Consider the following 24,309-nt stretch of genomic DNA (forward strand, 5'->3'; position numbering starts at 1 on the left):
ATCGATATCCGCGAAGAAATTCCTCTTATTTTGTTTTATAATATAGGAGTAGTAGTAGTAGACGAGCACTATCCCTGTAGTTCCGGGACCAGAATAGGACTACAGTATCCCTTCCTGTCGTAAGAGGCGACTAAAAGGGGGCTTTCGGGGTTGCTGCGGCAAGAGTGGGAACTCGAACCGTCCAGCAGGGGACCCCGGGAAGGATGAGGATGTCTGGTCGCATACCGTCGTAAACACTTGGTGTACAGGAGGAGCGTAAATTGCTCCCCCCAGGGCAGAGCCTGATACTGAGGACTCCGCTTGAGATCCTGAAGTTCTCCACCAAGCGCTGGGGACGGCCGCCGGGGGGGTTTTAGTGCGGTAAAAATCCCACATAGCCGGCATTGCTCCCATCGCGTCGAACGTTTCACCCTCGTGAACAAAAAAATAAAAAAGGAGTAGCAGACGAGCATGCTTCTACCTGATGGTAAGTGGCTACTGCCGCCAGTGGACATCAGTAATCAACGCCAGATACGATTAGATTTTTACCTGTGGTCGGCCACAGACGTGCTGTTGCTCCCGAGATCTAATGGAATGCCCCGGAAAATACGTCTCCCGTACCACACCCTTCAAACTAGACCACAGCAGCGCTTAACACTAATGTCACTAGGCAGAAATAGGTGTGGCGGTGGTATCGCCAAAGTCAACCGCAGATGGTTTTATCATCTTCCATTTTAGTGTTATGTTTAGTTTAATTTGATGATATATTGAAACAATTATTGAAATAATTATTTATTCATAACGAAATACATACATTTTTGTCGTAACGAACTATTTACATGTACTATTTAATATCATGTAATATATGTTTTATTATTTGTTTTTCAGATAGATAATAAGACACAAAGCTAAAGACTGAGAAATTCAACATTCGCAATCAATCCTCGGTAGTATAGTGGTAAGTATCCCCGCCTGTCACGCGGGAGACCGGGGTTCGATTCCCCGCCGGGGAGAAATATTTTTTGGTTGTTAGTTTAACTAAATCGGTTTTTACACGGAATGAGATTTTTTTTTTAAGTAAACATTTTTGCTTTTTAGGTATCGTTCATTATTTATCACAAATAAATGCCACTATCTAGTCGTATGACAGATAAAACTGAAATCGTATAGCCAATACTCAAATCTACTGATAACAATAAATTCAATATGAATGTATAATCTTATAGTAACTTCGATAGAATTAGAAACCTTACAAAACTATTTAATATGTGCAAAAAAATGTAGGGAATTATTCTTCTTAGTCGTTCCTTCATGGCTGAAGTTCGTGCCTGCTTTGGAAGTCTTTGATGCAGGTGTGCTGCATATCCAGCCAGTGCTCGGTCGTCTGCTTTTCTAAAGCACTCCGTAACAGACATCTTGGTGAGGCCTTTGATCTGGTCAGATCACCTAGTTGGTGATCTTCCCAAGGGATTCCTAGGGAATTATTATTTCATGAATATTTCTGAACAATTCTACCTTTTATTTTAGTCAATTATGTTATTCATTAACTTATGTCTTATTTAAATCTGATATATCTTACGCCTCTGAATAATTTTGATATATGTTAAAGAATTTAACTTCCTTTACTGTTACTAATTGTGGTCCTTTGTAATAGCTCTTCAGTAGAATCGTCTGAGGGTATGCGGGGGGCCTTGGGCGCACTAGAAATTGGGGACTCATTGGAAAATAAAAATAAATATAGTTCAAAAAACTAAAATTTGCTTTTCGAAAATTGCTTTTCGAAAATTGATAAGTGAAGCAACTCACGCTTTTTTCACAATTATACAATTTACTGTTCCTTAATAGATTCCTAGATTGAAAATTATTTTCTACTTTTTAGTTTATTAACACGCTTTTATTAGCTTGGGTTGTACGTTTGTATGTATGTATGTACGTAACAGTAACGGAATCTTTGAGCCAGATTTCTATCCACTTTGAACGTTCAGTTTAATTCAAAATTTTGAAGAATTATCAAAAACCGATGACAATACACGATTTTAATATTTTTTTACCATTGTCCTAATCAACATCCTCAGCTTTTTCAAGCACCTTCAGCAAAGTTCATCGCAAGTTTAGATTGCAAATAATTATTGCTTTTTAGTTTCAATAGGCGTAATTGTTATAGCGTGATTTTTAGTTTAGAATCATATACACACAAACACAATCATATACACATCATATACACACAAGCGTGTTTTTTAGTTTTTTGAAATATAATTTTATTTTATAGAGTTTGGGGCCCTGCGCACAGACCCCATATACTAAACTTAAAGCACTTCACTTTAAGATGAAGACTGTACTGTACAAAGGTTAAGTGTCGAATTTAGACCTCTCATTCTTCGTAGTCATTTGCGTATTAGAAATTAGTTAGCACTTGTCTTAATACTGATAGAAAACGTAGTGTGGAAAACTTCATATGTTTGACAGTTAGAGAATTCCGTTCGAATGCAATGTTACTAATGCATATTGCTTTACATGATTTATTAACTCTTTCCTTTGATTCTTTATTCTGAGAACTCTATGCTCAGCAATAGGGTAATAATTGTGAGTTTAGCCCTTATGGAATCAACATGATTAAGTGATTTATATTTTATTTTTTCATTCATGCGCAATGCGCGTAGCCGGCGGCTTGTTTTGATCATAATTAATTTAAAAGCTTAAGCACCGTCGGGCGCGGTCGGGAGTTGGATGGGTGACCGCTAGTGGCTAAATAACAAATAGGTACTTCTAAAGCAATGCTGGACGTCGGTTCTAGTTGTTGATATTGAATAGCAGTCATTAAATCTGCTCATAGGCATTTGCTGTTTGATAAAATTCAACATTTGAGTTTATCACTAACTAGGGATGTTATGGATATGTAATTTCGGATCTGGTTATACGAGTAGATACGGATTTGTGAAAAATATTATGCATTATTCAGGTACATTTGTGGATATGTACCTGAACTATCCGAATCCATCACGGATTCGGATTGTCCGATTATTTCAAATAGATTGTGATATTTATTTCTTTAAGGAAATGTAAGGAGAATACAAATATATAATGATTTGATTTGTAATATATTCGTAACTTGCACTGCGATGGCTTCATCTGAAGTAACCTTTTAAAAATCGTATCACATTTATATTGCATCTAAAATTATTTTAAGCTTTTATATCGGATTTGTTTACTGTTTTTAGGTAGATTTTAATTATGGGTATATTAATTGGATAATTTCGGGTACGGTTACCGAGTTTATAAGCATCCCTGTAACTAAGCCGTACTTTGCTCCATAGTACTGAAGCAATTCGTTGGAGCATATTTCAAATCTTTTTTCATTTGTGAAGAAGACACGGGGGCACCAGGGTTGTAGCCGATAAAACCGTTACTCATTTTGAAATTAACGGTTGTAGTAAAATAATTAATTTAATTAAATAAGCCATTTAGTTATACTAAAAACATAACATATTTAAGTATGAATTTCCTTTATTTAAATTTTCAGAATATTTGAATATAATTTTACGGCTATTTTGCATTTATTAGCTAGAGGCAAGTAAATATACTTAGGTAATTAATTATAATTGTTTTGTTAACGGTTTGGGTTATAAAATGGGTTGATATATGACTAATTTCACTGATGTTTAGCTACCAATTAGTTATGGTCATTAATCTACTAATTGACTTAGTTACTTTCAAAATTGTCTAAATCTTGGACCAGTTATACCAGTGCCACAAAAAAGAAGAAGTCTTGTACTGAAATGAAAATCCTAATATTAGATACAATCCCTTTATAAATGAAAATATACGTTAAAATGCGTAATGCGTATACGTTTAAAATCAATAACGTTGTTTAGTACTATGAAATTATGTAAAAATCACTGCAAAGTGAAAAAAAGATGTAGTTTCTACATTTGAAATATAATTTATCGTTTTCGAATAATTTTATTTAAATAAGTATTTTTGGGACGTTTTGTTAAATTAGTACTATACTATTTAGAAAATTTCAATTTTCATTTTCATATTTATAATGAATTTTAAGGAAAATACCTCTAATTTAAACACCAATCGACATTGGAGTAGTAGGTATGTTAAATTGTATATTCGAACATTCTGCTGGGAAGTATTTCCATTTTACTTTGAAGGAGATAAACCTGTGCCAGCAGAGGAACAGAAAAGGGCTATAGTAACATTAAAAACAAACAAACGCCGTCTAGTGTTGTAGCTGGTTCATTCTGAACCAGTAGCACTACCATGAGTTTACAAAAGTATTACTCGCTAGCGACTGCGTAAAATAAATGTATGAAAAACTGTACAGCGCCTCTGGTGGTTACTCGTAAAACTAAATTCCGTAGTGTGAGCCACTCGTAACGTAAAAAACCTATCGAAATCAAATCGCTAGCGAATGTCATTATGATCTATTGCCATACAAATTCGGTCCCATGAGTCATTAATTTGACAGACGTTGTCAAGAATTACCGTAACGATAGTAGTTATGTTATTCACTAGCAAAATGACAATAGTTTTCTATTTACAATTTCTATAGTGGCGTTTCTTACCAACTCATGGTAGTGCTACAGTAATAAACCTTAATCAATGTTTTGTTTGCCAAATAACAATGAGTAATCCTAATGTGGTTGACAAACAGTTTCCAAGCAACATTCAATGTGACACGGATGTCAAGGAATGGCGCATTGTTTGAAACGCAAACGTTTTCACGGATGCACTTTCTTGGGCTTGTGTTTATGATCTTTGGACACGAGAAATTGTAAGGATTTATGAATATTGAGCACTGTTTGTAAGTGAAATTTAGACATCAATACAAGTGACATTTTCTAATGAGTCTTCGAGCAATGTTAATAAAGTGAATAGTCAAATGGAATGTCGCTTTAAATCTGTTTAGCTTGGTGAAATGGTATGGTTTAATAATTTAATTTGCGAAGCGTGTACATTTCGTGGCTTTGAGAGATGGTAACTATCTGTAAAGATGTCAAAAGTTGTAGGTGATAGCTAGTGGGTAAATTAGATGCACTTCAGTGTCTTGTAACGCACGTGAATCTATTAGTCCCCATTGTTATGCTCAAACAGTCTGTAATAAAATAAAGCAGTTATGGCAATAAATAATATTGGAAAAATCTACTCTAAATAAAATATTTTGATTTTGATATTAACTTGCAAGGTTAGTTTTATGTGATCTCTGAAGCATTGCAACATACATAATATTTACCTACAAAGAGTCATCCACTGACATGCCTGATGTTACTTAATATCTTCATATATCTTAATGTTCATCAGTTAAGATCTATAGAAGCCGTGGGGCTGTGCTAGGTTTATTATCTTTTACTATCTATCTCTTTATAAATATCATAACATTTCAAGTTTCTGACAAAAAATTAAATGTCACTTACACCGCAGTATGCTAAAAGACAAATATGTAAAAGTTTCTTACCTGATTCCTCCTCATCATCAATTTCGTTTTCTTCTAATAATCTTCCTTGTTCCTCGTTCTGTACGTCCTTGCTTCCCGTGAGGTAGATAATATTTGCTTCTTTGCTGTACTTGTCAACATCCACATTGTTCTTTTTAAAACACATACCACTAGCCACGTCCACATCACCATTAAAATCTAAACTTTCGTCCAAATACGAGTAGACGTTCTTTTGTAAACAATTTACTGAAGGTTTCACTGTACACTCGTTTAAAATGTTATCCCACAAGGCATTCCCAGTCCGAAACGTGCCGTTTTGGTACACATCACCGATTAAAGCTCTACCCGATATCGCTTCCACTAACTTTAGTCTTTTAGGAATATCATCTTCAACTTGTCTCACTTCGTCCGTTGCATTTTCACTACACTCAATTACTCTAGCACTTACAATTAATAGTATAAATAATATCTTCGTATCGAAATGTGATGTCTTTCTTCTAACATCTCTCGTATAAACGTCTCGATCCTCGCCCGCCATTGTCACAGCATTACTGTTATTAACAATAGGTTTGGTTTTCTTAAATATGCATGCTTACAGAGAGCAAAGGGCATTACTGTGCCCAGTTGTGCGTGCGCACATTGTTTTCATTGTCGTTGGGTCAAAGTAATGAATTTTAATATTTGAAAGTGTGTCGTTCATCTGTCGTTTCGCCTGTTTCACATATCTTGTCGGAAGCTCGCCGTTTACCTCCAAATTTGCGTTGACATCTCATCTGTAATCAATGGAAAGAAAATTATTGAGTAAATTACTCGTGAATTCTGTTCTATTTCTACGACTTTAGAAATTTCTTGTTTTTTTTTCAAATTCACTGTACATTAATCTGTGAAAGTTTTTAAATTTACGTAATTTCACAATTTAGTTATGGGTTATTAGTGTAGTGTATATTATTGTTCTTTTAACGGCATTAAGTTAATGATTAATTTATACAGTATTCATTAAGCTTTATGATATTAATTACTGTTAAGAAAATGCATCCGCGGTATATTCTATATTCAGTTTCGGTTTCTTAGAAAATGTTAAAATTAATTTTGAATAATGTTCTAGCCAATTTCATCTATACTGTTTAGGCATCTGTTATATTCCAATTTCTAAAATTACGGATATTTTTTAATTCATTTAAATGATTTTCGACCACGACAATAACACCTTTTAACAACACAATTTTATAGTTACTTGAGCCTATTTTAGGGACACTAACGGGAAGAAAAGGAAGTTATCAGAATAACCGATATTTTTATTCGATTCCAGGAGATGAATGCGCCTAATTGACCAAATTCTTAGAAACTTTGAAACGTAATGAGTAGATTTAGTTAATTTGAAGTCTTTTCGAAAGTCTGCACATAGACGCGGCTTATTTGCATACATTAGAACCTAGATAGTCCTATTATAAGCCACTTAATTCAATTAAGTAGAAATACTTATACATTTAATTATAAAAAAAAATAAAGTTTGGAAAATCCAAAAGTGCTCATAATGCTCATTTAATTATGAAATATATAAAAAAAAAAAACTTATGTCGTTCAAAATTAATTGCCGAAAAAACAGCTAAGAAGGTACTGCACAAGCGCCCCTGGTGGAATAAATGTACATAATATCTATAGATATACAGTCTTGTAGTTTTCGTTTTTTATTAATTGCAATTAAACGACACTGAATTAATTAATCATTCGCATTCAGTGACCTACAATCGTCGATTAGAATTAAAAAAAAAAATAACTCAAATGATGGATTTTTTCACAAGTTACAGTGTTTTCAGGTTTCACACATGACGGACAGGAAAATTTATTGACCTATTTTGGTGTCTTTTTCCAATTCTATTGCAGTAAATCAATTTTTAAAAAATATGGAATTAATCTCCATTAAATTATCTCGACAATAGTATACAAAAGATCTTGATTCCGTGAACTATCAAGGCTATAATAATAAAAATAGCCGCCAAAATGAAGCGAAAAATTTTTTTCGATCGTAAAGCACTCTCTGATGCTTCGCATCATGAGTCGTGCAATATATTAAAAGCTTTTATTACTTCCTAATAAATAAAGAACTAAAAAGTTAAAAATAATTTAAACCCGATGTATTAAATATTTGCGTTTGTATTAAAAGATTACTGTATTCGGTTAAATGATTTTCATTCCATTTATTATTTGATCAATTAATGTCTTCGTGCGAACACAAAGATCATTTTCTTCTCTAAAAAGTCAGTAATAACTCGTATGTGAAAACACGAACTATAGTTAATCCAATAATGAGATAATTGCATTATGCAATTATTACAAAAAATAATATATCAAGTATGAGGACAAAAAATATATGAATTTATATAAGTGCATACCGACACGTCATGGATTCAGTTAAACAAGACACGTTTTAAATGAAAGCGAGCTCCATTTTTGAACGGGAATGTGGTGCGTGATGTTACATTTAAATGTTGTATGTATGTTTTAGATTTTAAACGGCTCATTTTAGTAGAAAGTTATGTAAATTTATGATCTTTATTTAGCTATTTGTTGATTTAAATAGATCCGCATATACGGATATTGATATGGATTATACAGATCCGGATGAAGTAATTATAGATATATTACGTCTATCCAGATTTATTGGACATCTCTAAACAAGACTAAAGGTTTTTAAACATTGTATCGTTCTAGTTAATGTAACATACATTTTTCAAATCTACTCTTTAAGAAAGTTCTTAAGATATCATAATCGATGTACTAATAAATCGCTCAATTGTATGACATTTTAATACATATTCGTTTTCGGAATTTCCTTACAACGTGTAAACCTTAATGTGTAGGTATTCTGAGGACAATACAAATACTAAATTATTGTACAAAATAACAGTAAGAAATTCATATTTATTATATTACGTGAACTTTCTACACTTTTACGGTATTAAAATATGTCGACGACCTTATCGACGCCGAATCGGAAAACGAAATGTTAATGTTATTTATGTTTGTTTTTGTTATTTTTTTTTTGTAGTAATTTATTTCCGTGTTTTAACGTTTATAAAATAACAGATTTTTTTCATTTTCATTTGTATTTGTTTGGTTTTAAATGCGGTTTGGTTTAAAATTGTATTTTATTTATTTCACTAAAAAGTTACAATAATAATATTTAATGTTATTTTTTATCGAAACAAATAATAAAATTGTCAAAAATAATAAATAATAAAATAAACGGAATTCTGCTAATTACGTTTATTTTTAATAAAATATAGGAGTAGACGAGCATGCCGTCCATCTGATGGTAAGTGGCTACTGCTTCCCATGGACATCTGTAATCAACCCCAGATAGGATTAGATATTCCTACCGGTCGGCTACAGATGCGACGCTACCTCTGAGTACTAAATCAGAATGCCTCGTAAAAGTATGTCTCCTTACCACACTCTTCAAACCGGAACACAGCAGTGCTCTGCTGTTATTAGGCAGAAATAGAAGTGGCGATGGTGCTATCAGAGTCGAACCACGGAGTGTTCTACCACCTTCAAATCAAATTTTAAAATGTTATGTGAAATCGGTCACAGTATCCTCGGTCTAATCTTGCAACTTAATTAAGTTGCAATTTTACATAAACGTTAGGTTTGGATGATATTGCATGATTATACTAAATCCAAGATGGCGGACTAATTATTGTCTATGCCTCCTCCATGATATGGGTATCAAACGAAAGGGATTTTTCAGAATAGAACGAAAAACAGTTTATTATCATTTTTTTAAATATAAGTTTATATTTGAACGTGACGCATCAAGTAAACTCGTTTAGTTAACGTTGGAAACCTCGGTAGTCTGGTTAGTGACCAACAGACATACTTCCGAGACATACTTTACTCTCGCTAGTTTCCTTATACGTGATCCCTACTAATAAATGCGAAGGTTTGTGTGCCTGTTTGTTTGTTTGTAACAAAACAGATTAAACTCGGTCTAAAATTCGAATTTGAAATACGCACATCTGATTTTCTAAGTTAAGTCTAGTTTATTCAAAATGTAAAAGTGTTAATGACACTCTTACCACGCTACAAATATATAGATCCTTATACTGTGCTTTTACATTTTGAATAAAAAATAATTGGTATTAATAATAATAAAATTATGGAATAGCAATTGAGCATGTAGTTACCTAAATGTAAGAGGCCACTACTGCTTGTGGATATCTGTAATTTACCTGAGATGACATTCTTCCATTACGACCTGAGATTTGCCACAAATGATACCCATGAGGACTAAGTTTGAACGCCTCGTAAAAGTATGTTCCCCTTATTATACCTTTGATACTGCTGTTATTAAACATTGCTTTTATTAGAAACAACAGAAATACTACTATTATTAGAACAGGAGTAGCGGTAGTGTCTTTAAAGTCTCTTAAAATGGTCTAACAGATGTATTAAGTAAAAGTGAGACAAAACATAAAATATCTGATATACAGCGCCAGGATGAAGACATAAGCTGAAGTATCGGAACCAGGCATAAAGTCAGTATAAAAATTGGTTACAATTTAACAGCTACGCAATATGACACACCCCACTGGCCACTGGATGGGACAGAATCCGATCCGTTCCGCTTTCGAGCGCGTGCCTCAGTTGAACGAGAAGAATCGTATCGCCACAGAATTAGGAATTGAGAGCGAAGACGTAGGAAGGATTTTTATTAGGATTAACAAAAGTAGATGTCATTGTGATTCGATAAAGATAGATTTTTCTGAGGGTCTTAGCACTAATGTAGTGTTGCTGTGTTTGAGATTAAATTCAAATTGAAACTGGTGGGAGAGGCACATATGTATGTATGGGCTAATATAACTAAAACTTAGGTATGCTTAAAATAAAACTTACTTTAATATCCTTTCTTTTTTTAATTACGCGATAGACTCTACATAAATGGTGGAGATATAGCATAATCTAATGACTTAAAAAAAAAGTAGTTGAATAACTTACACAGAGGACCGAGTGTTGTACCTTGAGAGATACCTACATAATATAGTAGAAGGGCATGATAATGAACAAATGTATTTAGGTTTCATTACAGTACTTTCTGCTTGAAGAATATAATGGAACGTTTAAGATTTTAACTTTCGAAAACCACATAATAATTTTACTTAAGTTAATACAAGAAGCAATTGAAAGTGCAAAGAATAATCACAGATCACAATTCAAACCATACTATATAATATCAAAGTTCCATCAACTAAATGTTGCACAATTTCAAATGTTCATTAAAATACGTGATACACGGCTTCGAAGATAACAAATTAAAAACCACTTTACACTAGGATTTGTCTAATGTAGGTTCTTGCCACATTCATTCAATCTATGTCCATGATTGCATGGTCACTTGATCGACTTTTGATTTCAAGAGCAAGATACATTCCAGTGAAATTAGTAGACCCATTCAATGTTATTGATATAGGATATAAACTACAAGGCGATGATAAAAACAATAATGTAAAGTGAATAATTTATGAAGTAAAGATTTAATACATTTAATACAGTAGGTATTTATTTTACTATCCTTTATTGTAATGGACTTATTTTCACGAACCAGTAATTATTTTCTTCGTATCTTTATAAGATATTGTAACTAATTTTGGACCTAGTCCAGAAGTGATTTTAAAAATTTCGAATCATTGAAGCGTGGTGTATCATAAATCTAAAGAAATATTCAGAGATTATAGACTCATAACATTATAGACCTTCCATATGCTTGTTTTTATTACAACTGTCACAAATACTCGTAAACCTATTCTACCTTATAACCTTTTTCGAGTACCTATTTGGCCGAGTTCCTAAAGTTAAGTTCTGATAATTTTTCGTACTCTCTGACCAACGGTACTTTAAAACGCAGCGTTCCGCTTATGATTTTGACTTATTATCATTATCATTAATTAAAATTTTACTTATAACATTTCTTTTTCATACGGTCATTTCATAAATCTTTAGATTTCGAGTCATTCACCTTTCGATTTCAATAAATTATACCACTTTTATGAGCTTTCGCAATTTTTAGACACTAATTTTTTTTCACATGTTATCATAAATAGCGTCCCCTCGCAATTCTAAAATCTGTAATTTTATGCTTTATCCCTAATTCAGATACAAACTATATTATCATAACCACCATTAATACCAGTTTTAATAAATATTAAACTTTACATATTTTTAATAATATTTAACTAATGAGCATGCAGTCCACTTAACATGTGGCTGTTGCCATCCTTGGACATTTGTAATCAAGTCCAAGACGTGATAAAAGTCCTGCCTGAGGTCGACCAGATGCGATGCGTTGCTATCCCTGAGGAATAAGTTGGAATGCTGCGAAGAAGTATGTCTCCCTTATGCCAGTTTTCAAACCGGAAAACAGCGGCGTCGAACACTGCTGTTATTAGGCAGAAAATGGTGTGGCGGTAGTGTCCCTGGAGTTAAAACTCAAAGGGTTCTACCACCTTCAAAGTCTTCTATTTTTCCGCAATTCTAGTGTCGTTTAAATTGGTATACTTTTTCATTGGTCATCTGCATTTCATGCACTGCATATGAGCATAGAAAGTGACAGTTATTTTTAATTTTGCAACAGGACGGGCACTTGAATTTTAATTATATGTAAAAACATCAAATATTTCGTATTTACGTGAAATTCTTAGTGAGGTTTATGACCTTAACTCCGACTTACTTTATAGCTATTCATGAATAAAACACCCATTTTCTCTCACGGATTCACAAGTTTACAAATTTCTTTCTGTTATTTGGTCATCGATGCGAACTAAATGTGCATACACTTTCACTTATGTCTGCTAATCTCTTCTACTGAATCAATATTTTTCAAGGATCTCGAAGAAAAGGGACAGGGATTAAGCTACTTTTTCTTTGACTTCTTTGTGTATAGAAAATATATCAAGAGTTAGGGTAGAAATTAAAAAACAAGCAAGGTTTTCTTTTAATTGTAATGTTCCCTAATTCCATTGGAATCCATCATTACTTACATAGGTACATACTTTAACTGATACTTACTTTGTATATCAAAAATATTTCCTTTCCTTCCTTGTAAAATATGCTTTCAAGTAACCAAAATCCAATCCAAATTGAAACAGTGGTTTTTGAGATAATCGCAGACATACAGAAATACATAGTCGAATAGCTAACCTATTTTGTTTGAAGCATAGATTAGTAAAGATACTTTGCCGCCTTGAAATTGAATTAAGCCACAAACGGCTTATTTTAGTAAGTTCTTTATTTGAATTCTTGACAAATAAAAACATTTTTATTGAAAATTTACGAATAAAAACTACTACTGCGTAATTTACGTAATAAATAAATAATTATTTCAAATATTTTAGGGACATTTTAGCACGGCGACGTGGCAAAACTTTTTTACGCAACTATTTCAATTCTCAAAACTGGGTACATTTTCTTGGTAGAAGTGAGTAATCTTTACTAATCTATGGTTTGAAATAGTTAAAAATCAAAAACAAAAGAACCTCTCTTGTATTTTGATTTTTTGTAATTTCTCGTGCATTCTAAAGTTCTCAAATTTGGTTCGCCATTTACCCATCGATGCATACGTAGTACACACTTTCACTGCGAAAGTCCGCGTAGTCGCTGTATTGTAATTTGATTAGCACCTCGTCTATGTTCGACATCTTCACGTCTTACATCTATTAGGGTCACATCTGTTTGTTTGGTTCTGTTAATGTCTTCTTTACTTTTCGCAGTTGTATTATCTCTGACTTTCTTCTTTAAGGACTTAGTTAAAGGTAACATTGATTTAGATTATTATTTTCAATTTTAGATTCTCATGTCTTTTCCTTTTAAGATTAATTCCTTAATTGTGCTTAATTGACTTAATTATTTTAGCTCTATTTTTACAACTGAATTTCATCTATGTACCCTTTTGACTTATGAATTTAATTTGACATACAGTTGTAACCAACTTTTTATTTAGTAATAAAAGAAGATGAGAGTATATAATGAGGCTTTTTTGACTTATAAGTGAATAAGGGCTATTACCACATGATTTTATAAAACAAACCAATGGATAAAATCTTAAACCTCTCCATTTCAACATAAATGTCATTTTGGAAACTACGCACGATTTAAATATTATTATATTTTCCAAATACAGAAACCCAAAGATGGAAACAGCGTGGGAAAATCAGGAAGACCCAGATGTACATCTGGAACACAAAACCGCAGTAAACACAATTTTGCTTTTCATGCCAACACGACGCTCACGATAATACGCTTACCCATAAAATACTTAAATTAAAAACAAACTATGTTACTCGATAAGGAAAAATCACATTAAATGTAAACTTTGTTATTTGTACCATAGCATTGGAATGTACGGTAATCATAGCTACTAAAATACCTCGTCCTCCTATTTTTCTCCAATTTTGCCGCGTTATTAAAATGTCTCTCTCCTTTTTTTTACCTATTTTAGGAGGAGACCGGACCCTCACATCTCATAACAACAAACATAAGACAACATAACCGATTTCTACTTAGTCCTCACGGTTAGATATCTTTGTAGGTTTGTACCTCTCTTACCATCAGGTAAACTGTCGGTTCTTCAAATTATGCATCATTTCTGTTTAAATATTAGCGGAGTAGATATTTCAGATAGATTCCAGATGATATTAAAATTGCTTTTGTATGATCATGATCACATAAACTATGAAAAGCAATTAACTTAAAATATAAAGCTCCTTTTTTAGTAGATGAGAGATGAATAAAAGGTCAGGTGCTATTAATGATAATTTAATTGGTACTTTGTAATTTTGTTTTCTCCAACATTATTCGAATTCTTTTGTAGCCTATGAAGAAATCAGTCAATCAATCATCTTTTATTTCTTCAAAGAGTGATAATTCGTTCATTTAACGACCGACTGGTATACTAAATCTCGTCTCGATTGAGAAATCTCATTAAAATCCAAAAGATTTAAGTTAATGGTGTATGATCATGATTGGAGAATACGTCAATTATTACGTGTTAAATTTATATACCTAGGGAAATAGTACGCGCAATAGTACCCCTATAGGGGCTCATGTCATTGTAATTCTATTTCTGCTTAAGAGGAAGACAGTCTAACTGATATAGAAAGCTATATAAACAAAGGCGTTCTACCTTTCAAGAGAAAAGCTCAGGTCATTTAAGATCCCAATCATTTTGAAGTTCATCGTAATTGTTCAAGAAGTAAAATGATGATGACGCTCATTACTTTCATACTTTAAAAAGTAACACTTTGACTTTTAAGAATTACATTGGTTCACACATTAAAGTTAACATTTTACTCAATTCTTAAAGGTTAAGCCTTATAAGATAAATTTACGTGTTTCAAAACTTTCGTGTACAGATTTTACTAAATTTTATGTGATTCACAATATCATTAGATTTTAGAGTAAATCAATATGTCGACCGGTTTAGTCTCGTTTACTCACGAATTCATAAGGTAATTTCGTAATAATACATTTGATGTACCAAACAACGGACTTTAACTAAAATCAATCACTCAGATAGTTAATAAAGAAAAGCAGTCCTTTCCCTGCCATAAACACCTGTTAAGGTTCTTTTAACCTTAAACCGTAATTACTCATGCTTACATGTTCACATTTGTAACCCACTTGGCAAATTCCTTTAACTTTCACCCGGTAGTTAAGTTCACGGGCACTTTTTGCGTTCATCTCATTATTGAACTTGACTTGTGTTTGATGGATGTTGTATGTAATGTTTACATCATGCTAATTGATCGAATCAATTTAGAGATAGTAATTAGAGTTTAAATCGAAACCATTAACCCGAAATAAGTTTACGAGTGGAAAATTTTTGTGTTTAATTATAGGTGAAATCAAATTTGCTGCAGGCAATATGGGAGGTTGAAATAATATGGCGTAGAAACGTGTTAAACGTGTAAAATTGTAGATGATCATCAAAAATATGTTTGGCAGTAATTTAATAAAAGGACAATATTTCAAATTAATCAAAAGGTAGAAATGAAACATGTAAACGAAATATCTAAAATTGATATAAAGATTAAAAAATTAATGAAAATGAATATCAAATGTAAGGAATAATGACATTTTTTAGCAAACTTATTTACATATTTTTGATAATTAAATATAGAAAATGGTGGAGGCGTGCAATGAGCATTAACTAATTAACAGAAAAATTTAACACATGGGCTTCGAATGATGTAGACGGTGCTTTTTAGTAAAATTGTAATGATCTAGGTAATGAAAATACGGTTCGAACCTCAGTTTGGAGTGAAGAGCATCGAGCTCTCAGCTCGTATACAAATAGTCTTAAAACTAGAATGAGTTTATATTTTAACAATTAATGTTTGTTATTACTTAAACGAGACAATGGTAAATACTTTATAGTTTACCATATTGAAGTGGGACGTGTCGTTGACAATCATAAGTGACCTGAATATAACGGTAACCACCAACAATGGTGTTGATATGCAACTTATTATAGCAACGAATGTGCGTACGGTTTTGATATATGACGCTATTGTTAGAAATACAGGTGGCTATAAGAGCAGGTGATTGTGGTATATTGGAGATGTACTTTAGCCTAATGCTGCACCTGCTTTCATTCTTATTAGAACTAAACCTATTTCACGTTCTGTAAAGACGCTTTCTACACTCACGACCCTATGCTAGGATTCTTCGTGTCATGGAAGCTATACACATATAGCGATACATATATATACACTTAGACGAATACTCAAACACCCAGACCAGAACTCTAAATTCATGTCTTAGATTTCTGGACCGAACCTGGCCTATCATGAGACCGGTATGGTGACCGCTCGGTCACGCGGGTCGTCTTTTTTTGAATAGTCGGTTCTGCTATCTTTGAAGAGGACGGACGGATAGATTGATATAAATAAGTTACAAATTTAAAAAAAAAAAAGGATATCGTGAAGATCTTTATGATGAAGGTAAATACAAAAATAAAATGTAACGAATGTCCATAGAATAAACTGCTTAGTTAGTATTTTAGATATGCGTGAATGATGAGAAATCCTAATAAAGCAGCTTATACCCGAAAGTAAGAATGCTGAGAAATTCTTAAAACACGGTGTTTAGGTGAAAGTGTATCTATTAGTTGGTGATCCGGTTCCTAAAATATTTTAGAATTTCGAACATGACGAAACCTCTAAAAATTCTACACTATATATAAACTCACTATTGTTTTAATGTTCACAGCAATGGTATCTCAGAATGAGAATAATTAAGAATATAATCCACCACCTTACCCATGAACGTGCTTAAAGAATTTACATTGTAGGTGTACATAAAATGATATTACAATATATCATAAACCCTAAAAATGTCAAAAATAAAAGCAAATACTACAAATCCTAAGACGATGGCTAAAAAACTAATGATAATAATCATATGGAACATAGTAGCACAGGATAATATAGATACCTGTACTGTGATAGTAGTGATAAACACGTATTACTCTGCGATCAATAATCGCGACGCGGTTAACCATATTATTGTTAAAATAAATCAAAGATTCATAATAATAAGTTCTAATTTTGTATATAAATAGTTGTGGTTTACTTCAATAGTAACAATTTGATTTAAATAATGATCAAAAATGACTAAAAACTGAAATGAAGAAGGTTATGGCCAGTAGACATTTTCAACTTATTATTGCGGTGGTATAAATATGAAGGAAGTATATTATTATGCAAATCAAGAAAAAAGAGGTCTAAAGAAAGTAGTCGTTAGTTCTATAATACTGTTTTGTTACTGCTTCGCGGCAGAAATATTCGTACTTTTTTCATTACCGTAATTATTCGACATTTTCCTTCTTTTTCTGTCATTATTTCTATACTTTTTACTTTCTTGAAACTGAGGCATAGTAAAAAACTTCAATGGATGTGCTTTATTTAATTTTCGACCACAAGAACTTTATATTAGGAATGAAAATAACGAAACCTTGATATAAAACGTTCACGAAATGAAATCTTCTACTTTTTATATCTTGTTGTGTTTCAAATTTGTTTTTAAACAAGTAGATACGTACTACCTATCATCTTTTATTTTAGATCATTAGTGACTTTCGTTACAGCTTTATTCAACTATAAAATCCCTTTTTCTTTAGCGTAATAAATAAGCCATTAAATAGTATTGAACAAATTAAACTCCAGCAGTTAAATTTATTTTATGCTAATGGCATAAAATATATTTAATTGTAAATTTGAACTACTTCGTTTAAGTCTTGGTAAACTTGCTAATTCAAATTTCGCTTGCACTGATGCACCAAAATTAAAATGCCATAAAGTGAGCAAAAAAAAAAGACGAGTTTTCATTGAATAAAGAATTCCCTTTTACAAAACAAAACAGTAATTTACTAAATATTATTATGAAAAAGATAATAAGCCCACTTGTATTAATCTAACCTGGCACCATCTACACTGTTTTGAAACGCGATACACAATTACAAGGAAAGAATTATAAAGCAGAGAAAGTGGTCAAAACTGATTCGGCAAGCGTCAGAGCGAAATCAAAAGTGAAACAAACAAAACGTGATCTTGACCGTCGCCTACGAAACTGCACGGCGATTTCTTAGCACGAAAATGTGTTACATGAACAAATTTATGTAACACATTGTAATTAGATGCAATGAGCTTAAATGTTTATATTTGATTAGTTTTACATTATTATTGTAAATATTGTACATTTCATGATTATCTCTTTCAGAATCTAGCAAAGTGCAAATTTAAATTTATGGTGCGAATTTTAGAGAACTTTAGTACTTCATGGAAATTAATTTAGTAAGTTTTATAATATATAAATATATGTATACAAACACATGTGTTATATAAATTGAGATCACAAAGAATAGAAAAGTACTAAGACTTACTTTAGTATTGACCCGGATCTCTAGTGAAATTAGTCGGTCGAACGAAATTCCATAACTTTTCAATATTAGATTGATAGTCTTCGGAGTTAATTTAGCTTTTTAAATTTTTGAAAAAAATAATTAAAGCTTATAATGCCTTGTAAGAAAGATATGAATGAAGTATTTCCAAAAAAATCTACATAGCTTAGAAACAGCTTAGAAACTTGTAAGATAACAGAATATACATAACTTACTAATTAAAACTAATAACTAATAAATACTTGACGAACAAAAATGGAAGAAATCTTTATTTAACATCCTATCACAAACTTTACGGATGCCGATAATAATAAGAAAACTAAAGACACAATATTAATTATAAAGTTTATGACAAGATAATAATTATTATTGTACTTAGCAGCAAAGATTTATAAAGACAAATTCACAAATAATATCTAGTTTTAAGAAATATTAAACTGGAATAGGGACCATCACGTAAACGAATCAAATTAAGTATGATTACTTAAATACTGTACGAAATCATTTCAATCAACATTTAAAATAACATTGACGACAAACTTTAATATTTAAAACCACAAAAAGATCTTTACGGTCTACAAGAATACATAGTATGTACAACTTAACTGCAGTTACTAGGTCAAAAGTTATAATCGAGCAGTAATCGCTCAGTCACCGCAACCGCGACAGGTTGCGAATCTAGTTTAACCAACGTTTATATGTTGTGAGAACTGATGTGGTTATCTTAGATAGGGCTTAAAGGTATGGATATCTTTAATTTGCAATAATTACTCTATGCTTGGAACTTTACGACTATTCTATTTTTCATGAATTTAAGATTTTTCTGGCTGATTGTGTTCATTGGAATTAGATTTGAGTACTTTCTTAGCCATACTAACGTTCATAACAATCAGTCATTTGGTAATCAGTCAATCTGGAGGACACTTTTGTTCTATTTTGTGTTTTGCATTCTTGTATGTTTTGGATTTCATTGTTTATTATAATTAGTTGTTCTTGCTTAAGTTTATGAAATAAATAATAATCTATCTATTGGCTCAAGAAAAATCTGCTTAAATATACGCGCAATGTTTGCCTTATCATGAAATATTTTGAATTAAAAAAATGGTTCTCCGCGGCGAAAACACATGACATGTGCCATAAACATAATCATAGTGATCCTCACCTTATTTGATAGGGGCTATAAAACAACATAACTTAAAGTAATCAAGGTTACAAGTATCTGTCCGCAACGAAGCGGCTTAAATTACTATAGTTACTTATGGCAATTGACATAATAGCCAGAAGTAATGACCGTGTACTTGACAATAGGCAATAATGTTAACTAGACCTAGGATTGAGTACTGTTCTTTTCAAGAATTGGGAGAAACTAGGAATAGGTGTAGATTAAGCAACGTCAGTTGATTGACAATCATAAAAGTAAAGGACTGTACTAGTACATTAGAGTAGTAAGTAGTAGATGTCTTTAATTGAAAGTACGCTGTTATTGTAACAATGACATGAATGATTGTGAATTTGTATGACTCGATATCATACATTTCAGATTTGTAAAACCTTATTACAGATCTGATATGTTGTTTTCTTTCGTTTTACGAATAATTTCTTGTTTACTTTCAAAACTATTCAGAAGTTGTATAGAATTTCAAAATATACTACAAATATGCTAGAAACAATTAATATTATTTGTAATATGTATAAACAAAGCATTTAAGGGTAAAAATTAAGCACGAATTACATAGAAATAACAAATTAGTAAGATTAATTAAAAATAAACTAAGAAAAGAACATATTTATGTAGACGATGATGGATAATGGATCTATTGATAGGTTTTTAATTGAAGACCTGACAAGTGTACTTAAAATATTTTGAAACTAAGATGCGCTTAACATTATTTCAAGTGAATTACAAAAATGCCCAAAAGGTGTTTATTCTGTGATAGGAAAAAACAGCTATTGGCGAGAATCCCGTTTTAACCTTTGTTAAACATATTTATGAGAAATTAACCCATACTAATGAGAGGACCGTTAGAGATTTGTTTATTTATGCGCATAACGTTAATTTGTAAACATTTGCCATCTCATTAACAACTGGAATATCCTAGATTATATATCTAGATGTCAACTTTCTACAAACAAGATTATTTATTTATGAAACAGTATGAAGGCATAAGAAATAGTGTAATTTATCAGAAAAGTATAAAATATACATTTTAAATACAAAAAAAAAAATTAGATCCAAAAACTGTTGTAAAACATACTCAATATTACGTTTTTTAAATACACGGAATTTTGGTTGAGAAACATTATAATATGGCAGTAGAAAAGTTCATTGACACTTTAACTTAACTTTATTAGTTAACATAGAAGTTTCTTAAATAAAATTAAAACTAAAATGCTATCGAGAATTATTAAAACAAGGCTTAAATTAGACTATAACTACGAAGGATCATTATTTAACAAGGTAGAAGAAACAATTCATTTGCTGACAAACATACAACATTGCATGTTCTGGTTTATCAAACATCAAAGGCGTTTCTCTTTCAGATTCATTAAAAGTAACATAATGACTATCGATAAAATACAAGATTGAAAACTCTTTAAAAATAACTAGTAATTTGCGTGAACGATAAATGAAAGAGTAACACGCACGTCTAACTATAAACATGTCAATCAAAACTTAAAAATTGTCATCCACACACTTGTCAAGCCTTAACAAACTGTCACAAATTCAAACGTATGGATAGTGTTTGAAGTGGTTTGTGAATCAAATAAATTAAGCTAATCGCTCGTAGAGTTTTGCAGTTTGCAGCAAATGTCCAGCCTACGAACGAGGCATTATATATTTTGTGATGTTTATGTCATTTTTATAATTAAATTAATGAAGAGATCTACACGATACTTGAAATGAGGATAAGTTGGAACGTAAAATATTATAGGTAGTAGAAATAGAGTTTGCCTGGTTATTACTTTTATTAAAGCAGATCCTATTTTCTTTAGGGTACATATTTGCGGCGATTAGGTTTATTATGAATATTCGTTCGTTTTAGTCTCTCCATGATTATTCATTTCAATGTCCTTTTAGTTTGATGATACCGATCCATTGGCGACCCGATATGAAGTCATAGTAGACACAAAAGTGTTTTACAAACTAATTTTTTTGAAGTTTGGTCAAATCTAGGAAAGGTTGTTAGAAATACGACTTTGTGGACTGGTGAATGATGTAAAGATAAGGATGACAAAAGCGTTAAAAGGACTTAAAACCATAGGAAACATATAGTATGTTTATGATAGTAATTGGTAAGGAGTATGTTACTTATAAGATAACTCTGATAGTAATAAAGATAAGGAAAATGCAAAATAGAAAGTTTTCTAGGAACGTACTCGTATGTTCGAACCTCATTAGACGGAATAAGGTAAGCATAAGTAACTACTGATCCAATTACAGTTAAAATTCTTTTCTGTCATTTAACAGATACGACTAACTGAGGATCTGAAGATGTCAGATTACTTAATTAGTTCATACACTGTTACTCTCAATAGTAAAACCGGTTAACTGTTGTTGGTAACTGATGTTTAGTTTTCCTTGTCTAGTGAGCAGTGATAGCTTAGTGGTTAAGAAACTCGGCCTCGCGATCGAGAGGTCCGAGGTTCAAATCCCAGGCACGCACCTCTGATTTTTCGAAGTTATGTGCGTATTAGAAATTTTATTATCACTTGCTTAAACGGTGAAGGAAAACATCGTGAGAGCACACCTGACAGATTTATAAAAAAGAAATCACAATAGTACGTGTAATCCACCAATACGCACTTATCTAGCGCGGTGGACTATGGCCTAATCCTTCTCATCCTGAGAGGAGACCCGTGATCAGTGGGAAAAAATGGGTTGACGATGATTTCCTTGTCTGATTTTAAGGCAAGAGTAATCGACTTTGTTATTGAATTAAAATCTTTACTTTTATGAGAAACTATATGTAGGATTTCTATGACATATATATCAGTAATCTCCCAGGAAAATATGTACGTAAAACTATAAAACAGATTACGTAATACACAGGTATGTGCTTAATACACGAAATAATTACTATCGAAATAGTTATTAAATTATTAATCATATTTTAAGGCTAACGTTATTTCCTTTCTGATATGTGAATGAAACACCACGTAAAGCGTTGGTAGGTTTTTGACGTTACTAGAAATTATTTAATGATATATATTTTTAAACAGTGCGTGAGTACGCGGAAGAAGTGAAATTATAACCAGCAAAAATATTCGGTACATATTTATAAATTTATAATAACGAAAGGTTTATTATTGTCATGTAACGCCCGAGCGTAACCGTTTCCGTTTCAAAAAATGTTACAGGAATGCCTTTTTGCCCTCTAAATACGCGCCTAAAGAAGTTTTTCTTAAAAATATTTTGACTTTGATTTTAAGTCACTTATAATGTTGTATGTATTTTTGAAAATTTGATGGTATACTATATACTTTAATTAACATACAAACAATATATTTTTAGTGAGCTCCAATCTCTCGTAAACCTAGTGAAATTATTAATGACTAATAAAATAGGAATTTGCAAATCTGAAGCATATATTTGAACTTTCTATATGGTTATCATGTTTTTAAGATGTATTTGTCTTTCAAAAGCTATTTTAAGATATAATTTCTGATATCAATATTCTTACTTTGTCACACTTTGTGTATAATCATTTATCTTTTATCCTTTCAAAGCTTCGTTTCAAAGTTTTTAATCATATCTTTCTAAGTTGCACTTGTCTTTTAAAAAGCTACTTATACTTTAATGTAATTTCTGATATTCATATTCTAACTTTTGTCACACTTTATGTATAATCATTTATCTTTTATCCTTTTAAAATTTTTAAATCATTCATTATTGTCATCGATATATCGCCTTTGACTAAATGCAATTTTTCTTTTGACTTGCAAACTTTTGAAATATTAGGAATTTTAAAGCGGTTTCACTTACTTTGATGTTTTGTTTAATTGTCTGAAGATCGTTAAGAACGTCTTTCGTTATAACTGTGTAGCATTTGTCACGATTGTCACGATGTTTCATTGTAGTAGACAATGTACTATTTAATGTCAAAAGTAAGTGAGAAAGTTAAGAAAAGTTACCACCGAGACGACCAATATTTTTAAGGTCAAGCCAGTTTTCATATCGACAAATTAATTAATTTTACTTAAAATAACTGTTAATAAAAGATGTTGATCATTCTGGTTCTGCAGAGGAGGTACCATCACCACACCTTTTCTAGCGAGAAGCAGTTCTTGCTTTTTGGTGGTAGGATTGTGGTGCCGGATTACTCATGTATCCTCATACACTAAGATTCTGTATGTATCCGCAAGGCTATATTCAGTTTCAAGTAGAATGCCTGTTCTTCAATGGGTAGCTTACGACGGAAATTACCACATACCATCAGAAGGACTGCATTTTTGCTTTCTACTTCAATCCTATAAAAGTGCCATGACAACCTTAAAATATAGTAAAAGATATGCTCTAAAAATATGAACATAATAACAATACAGAAATTACTTATCAAAATGATGAGACTATTTTTAACTTTTCCGATGCTAGTATTTCATAATCAAAACATTGTAGGCCAGGGAGGGTCACCGGGAAGTAGTCCTATAACTGTGTTATATTAGCAACGACAACGGCTTAACTAGCTTTTCCTTGTATCAAATGAATGAACATTCCTTACTTCAATTTTTTTTATTGAAGCAGTAAAGTAGCTGGTCGCTGCCGCCCATAGACATCCGTATAGAACATGTATTCTATTCTACCTTAGCCGATCACAGATAATTAATATTGTGTTATCACTCTTGAGGACTAAGAGGGTAGCATAATTTATTACGTTACGAAGACGAGCATGCAGTCCACCTGATGGTAAGTGGCTACTGCCGCCATCTGTAA

The 24,309-nt window shown here is 31.9% G+C and overlaps 1 protein-coding gene and 1 non-coding gene across 2 annotated transcripts in view; one reads left to right on the forward strand and one right to left on the reverse strand.

Annotated features, from left to right (window-relative positions):
- The window catches only part of Osi17 (DUF1676 domain-containing protein Osi17), a 42,614-nt gene that overhangs the window by 14,000 nt on the left and 4,305 nt on the right, over positions 1-24,309 (reverse strand). Inside the window, exon 2 of the mRNA XM_073078992.1 lies at positions 5,444-6,195. Coding sequence (XP_072935093.1) covers positions 5,444-5,960 — 517 coding nt within the window. The 5' untranslated portion in view covers positions 5,961-6,195. The remainder of the gene's footprint in view (positions 1-5,443; positions 6,196-24,309) is intronic.
- TRNAD-GUC (transfer RNA aspartic acid (anticodon GUC)) lies at positions 921-992 on the forward strand. Its single transcript has one exon. It is a non-coding gene; the product is annotated as a tRNA-Asp (tRNA).

The sequence above is a fragment of the Epargyreus clarus genome, unplaced genomic scaffold, assembly GCF_041222505.1.
Source record: "Epargyreus clarus isolate Ecla_fem2 unplaced genomic scaffold, WU_Ecla_fem_2.2 ptg000002l, whole genome shotgun sequence".
Lineage (NCBI taxonomy): Eukaryota > Metazoa > Arthropoda > Insecta > Lepidoptera > Hesperiidae > Epargyreus > Epargyreus clarus.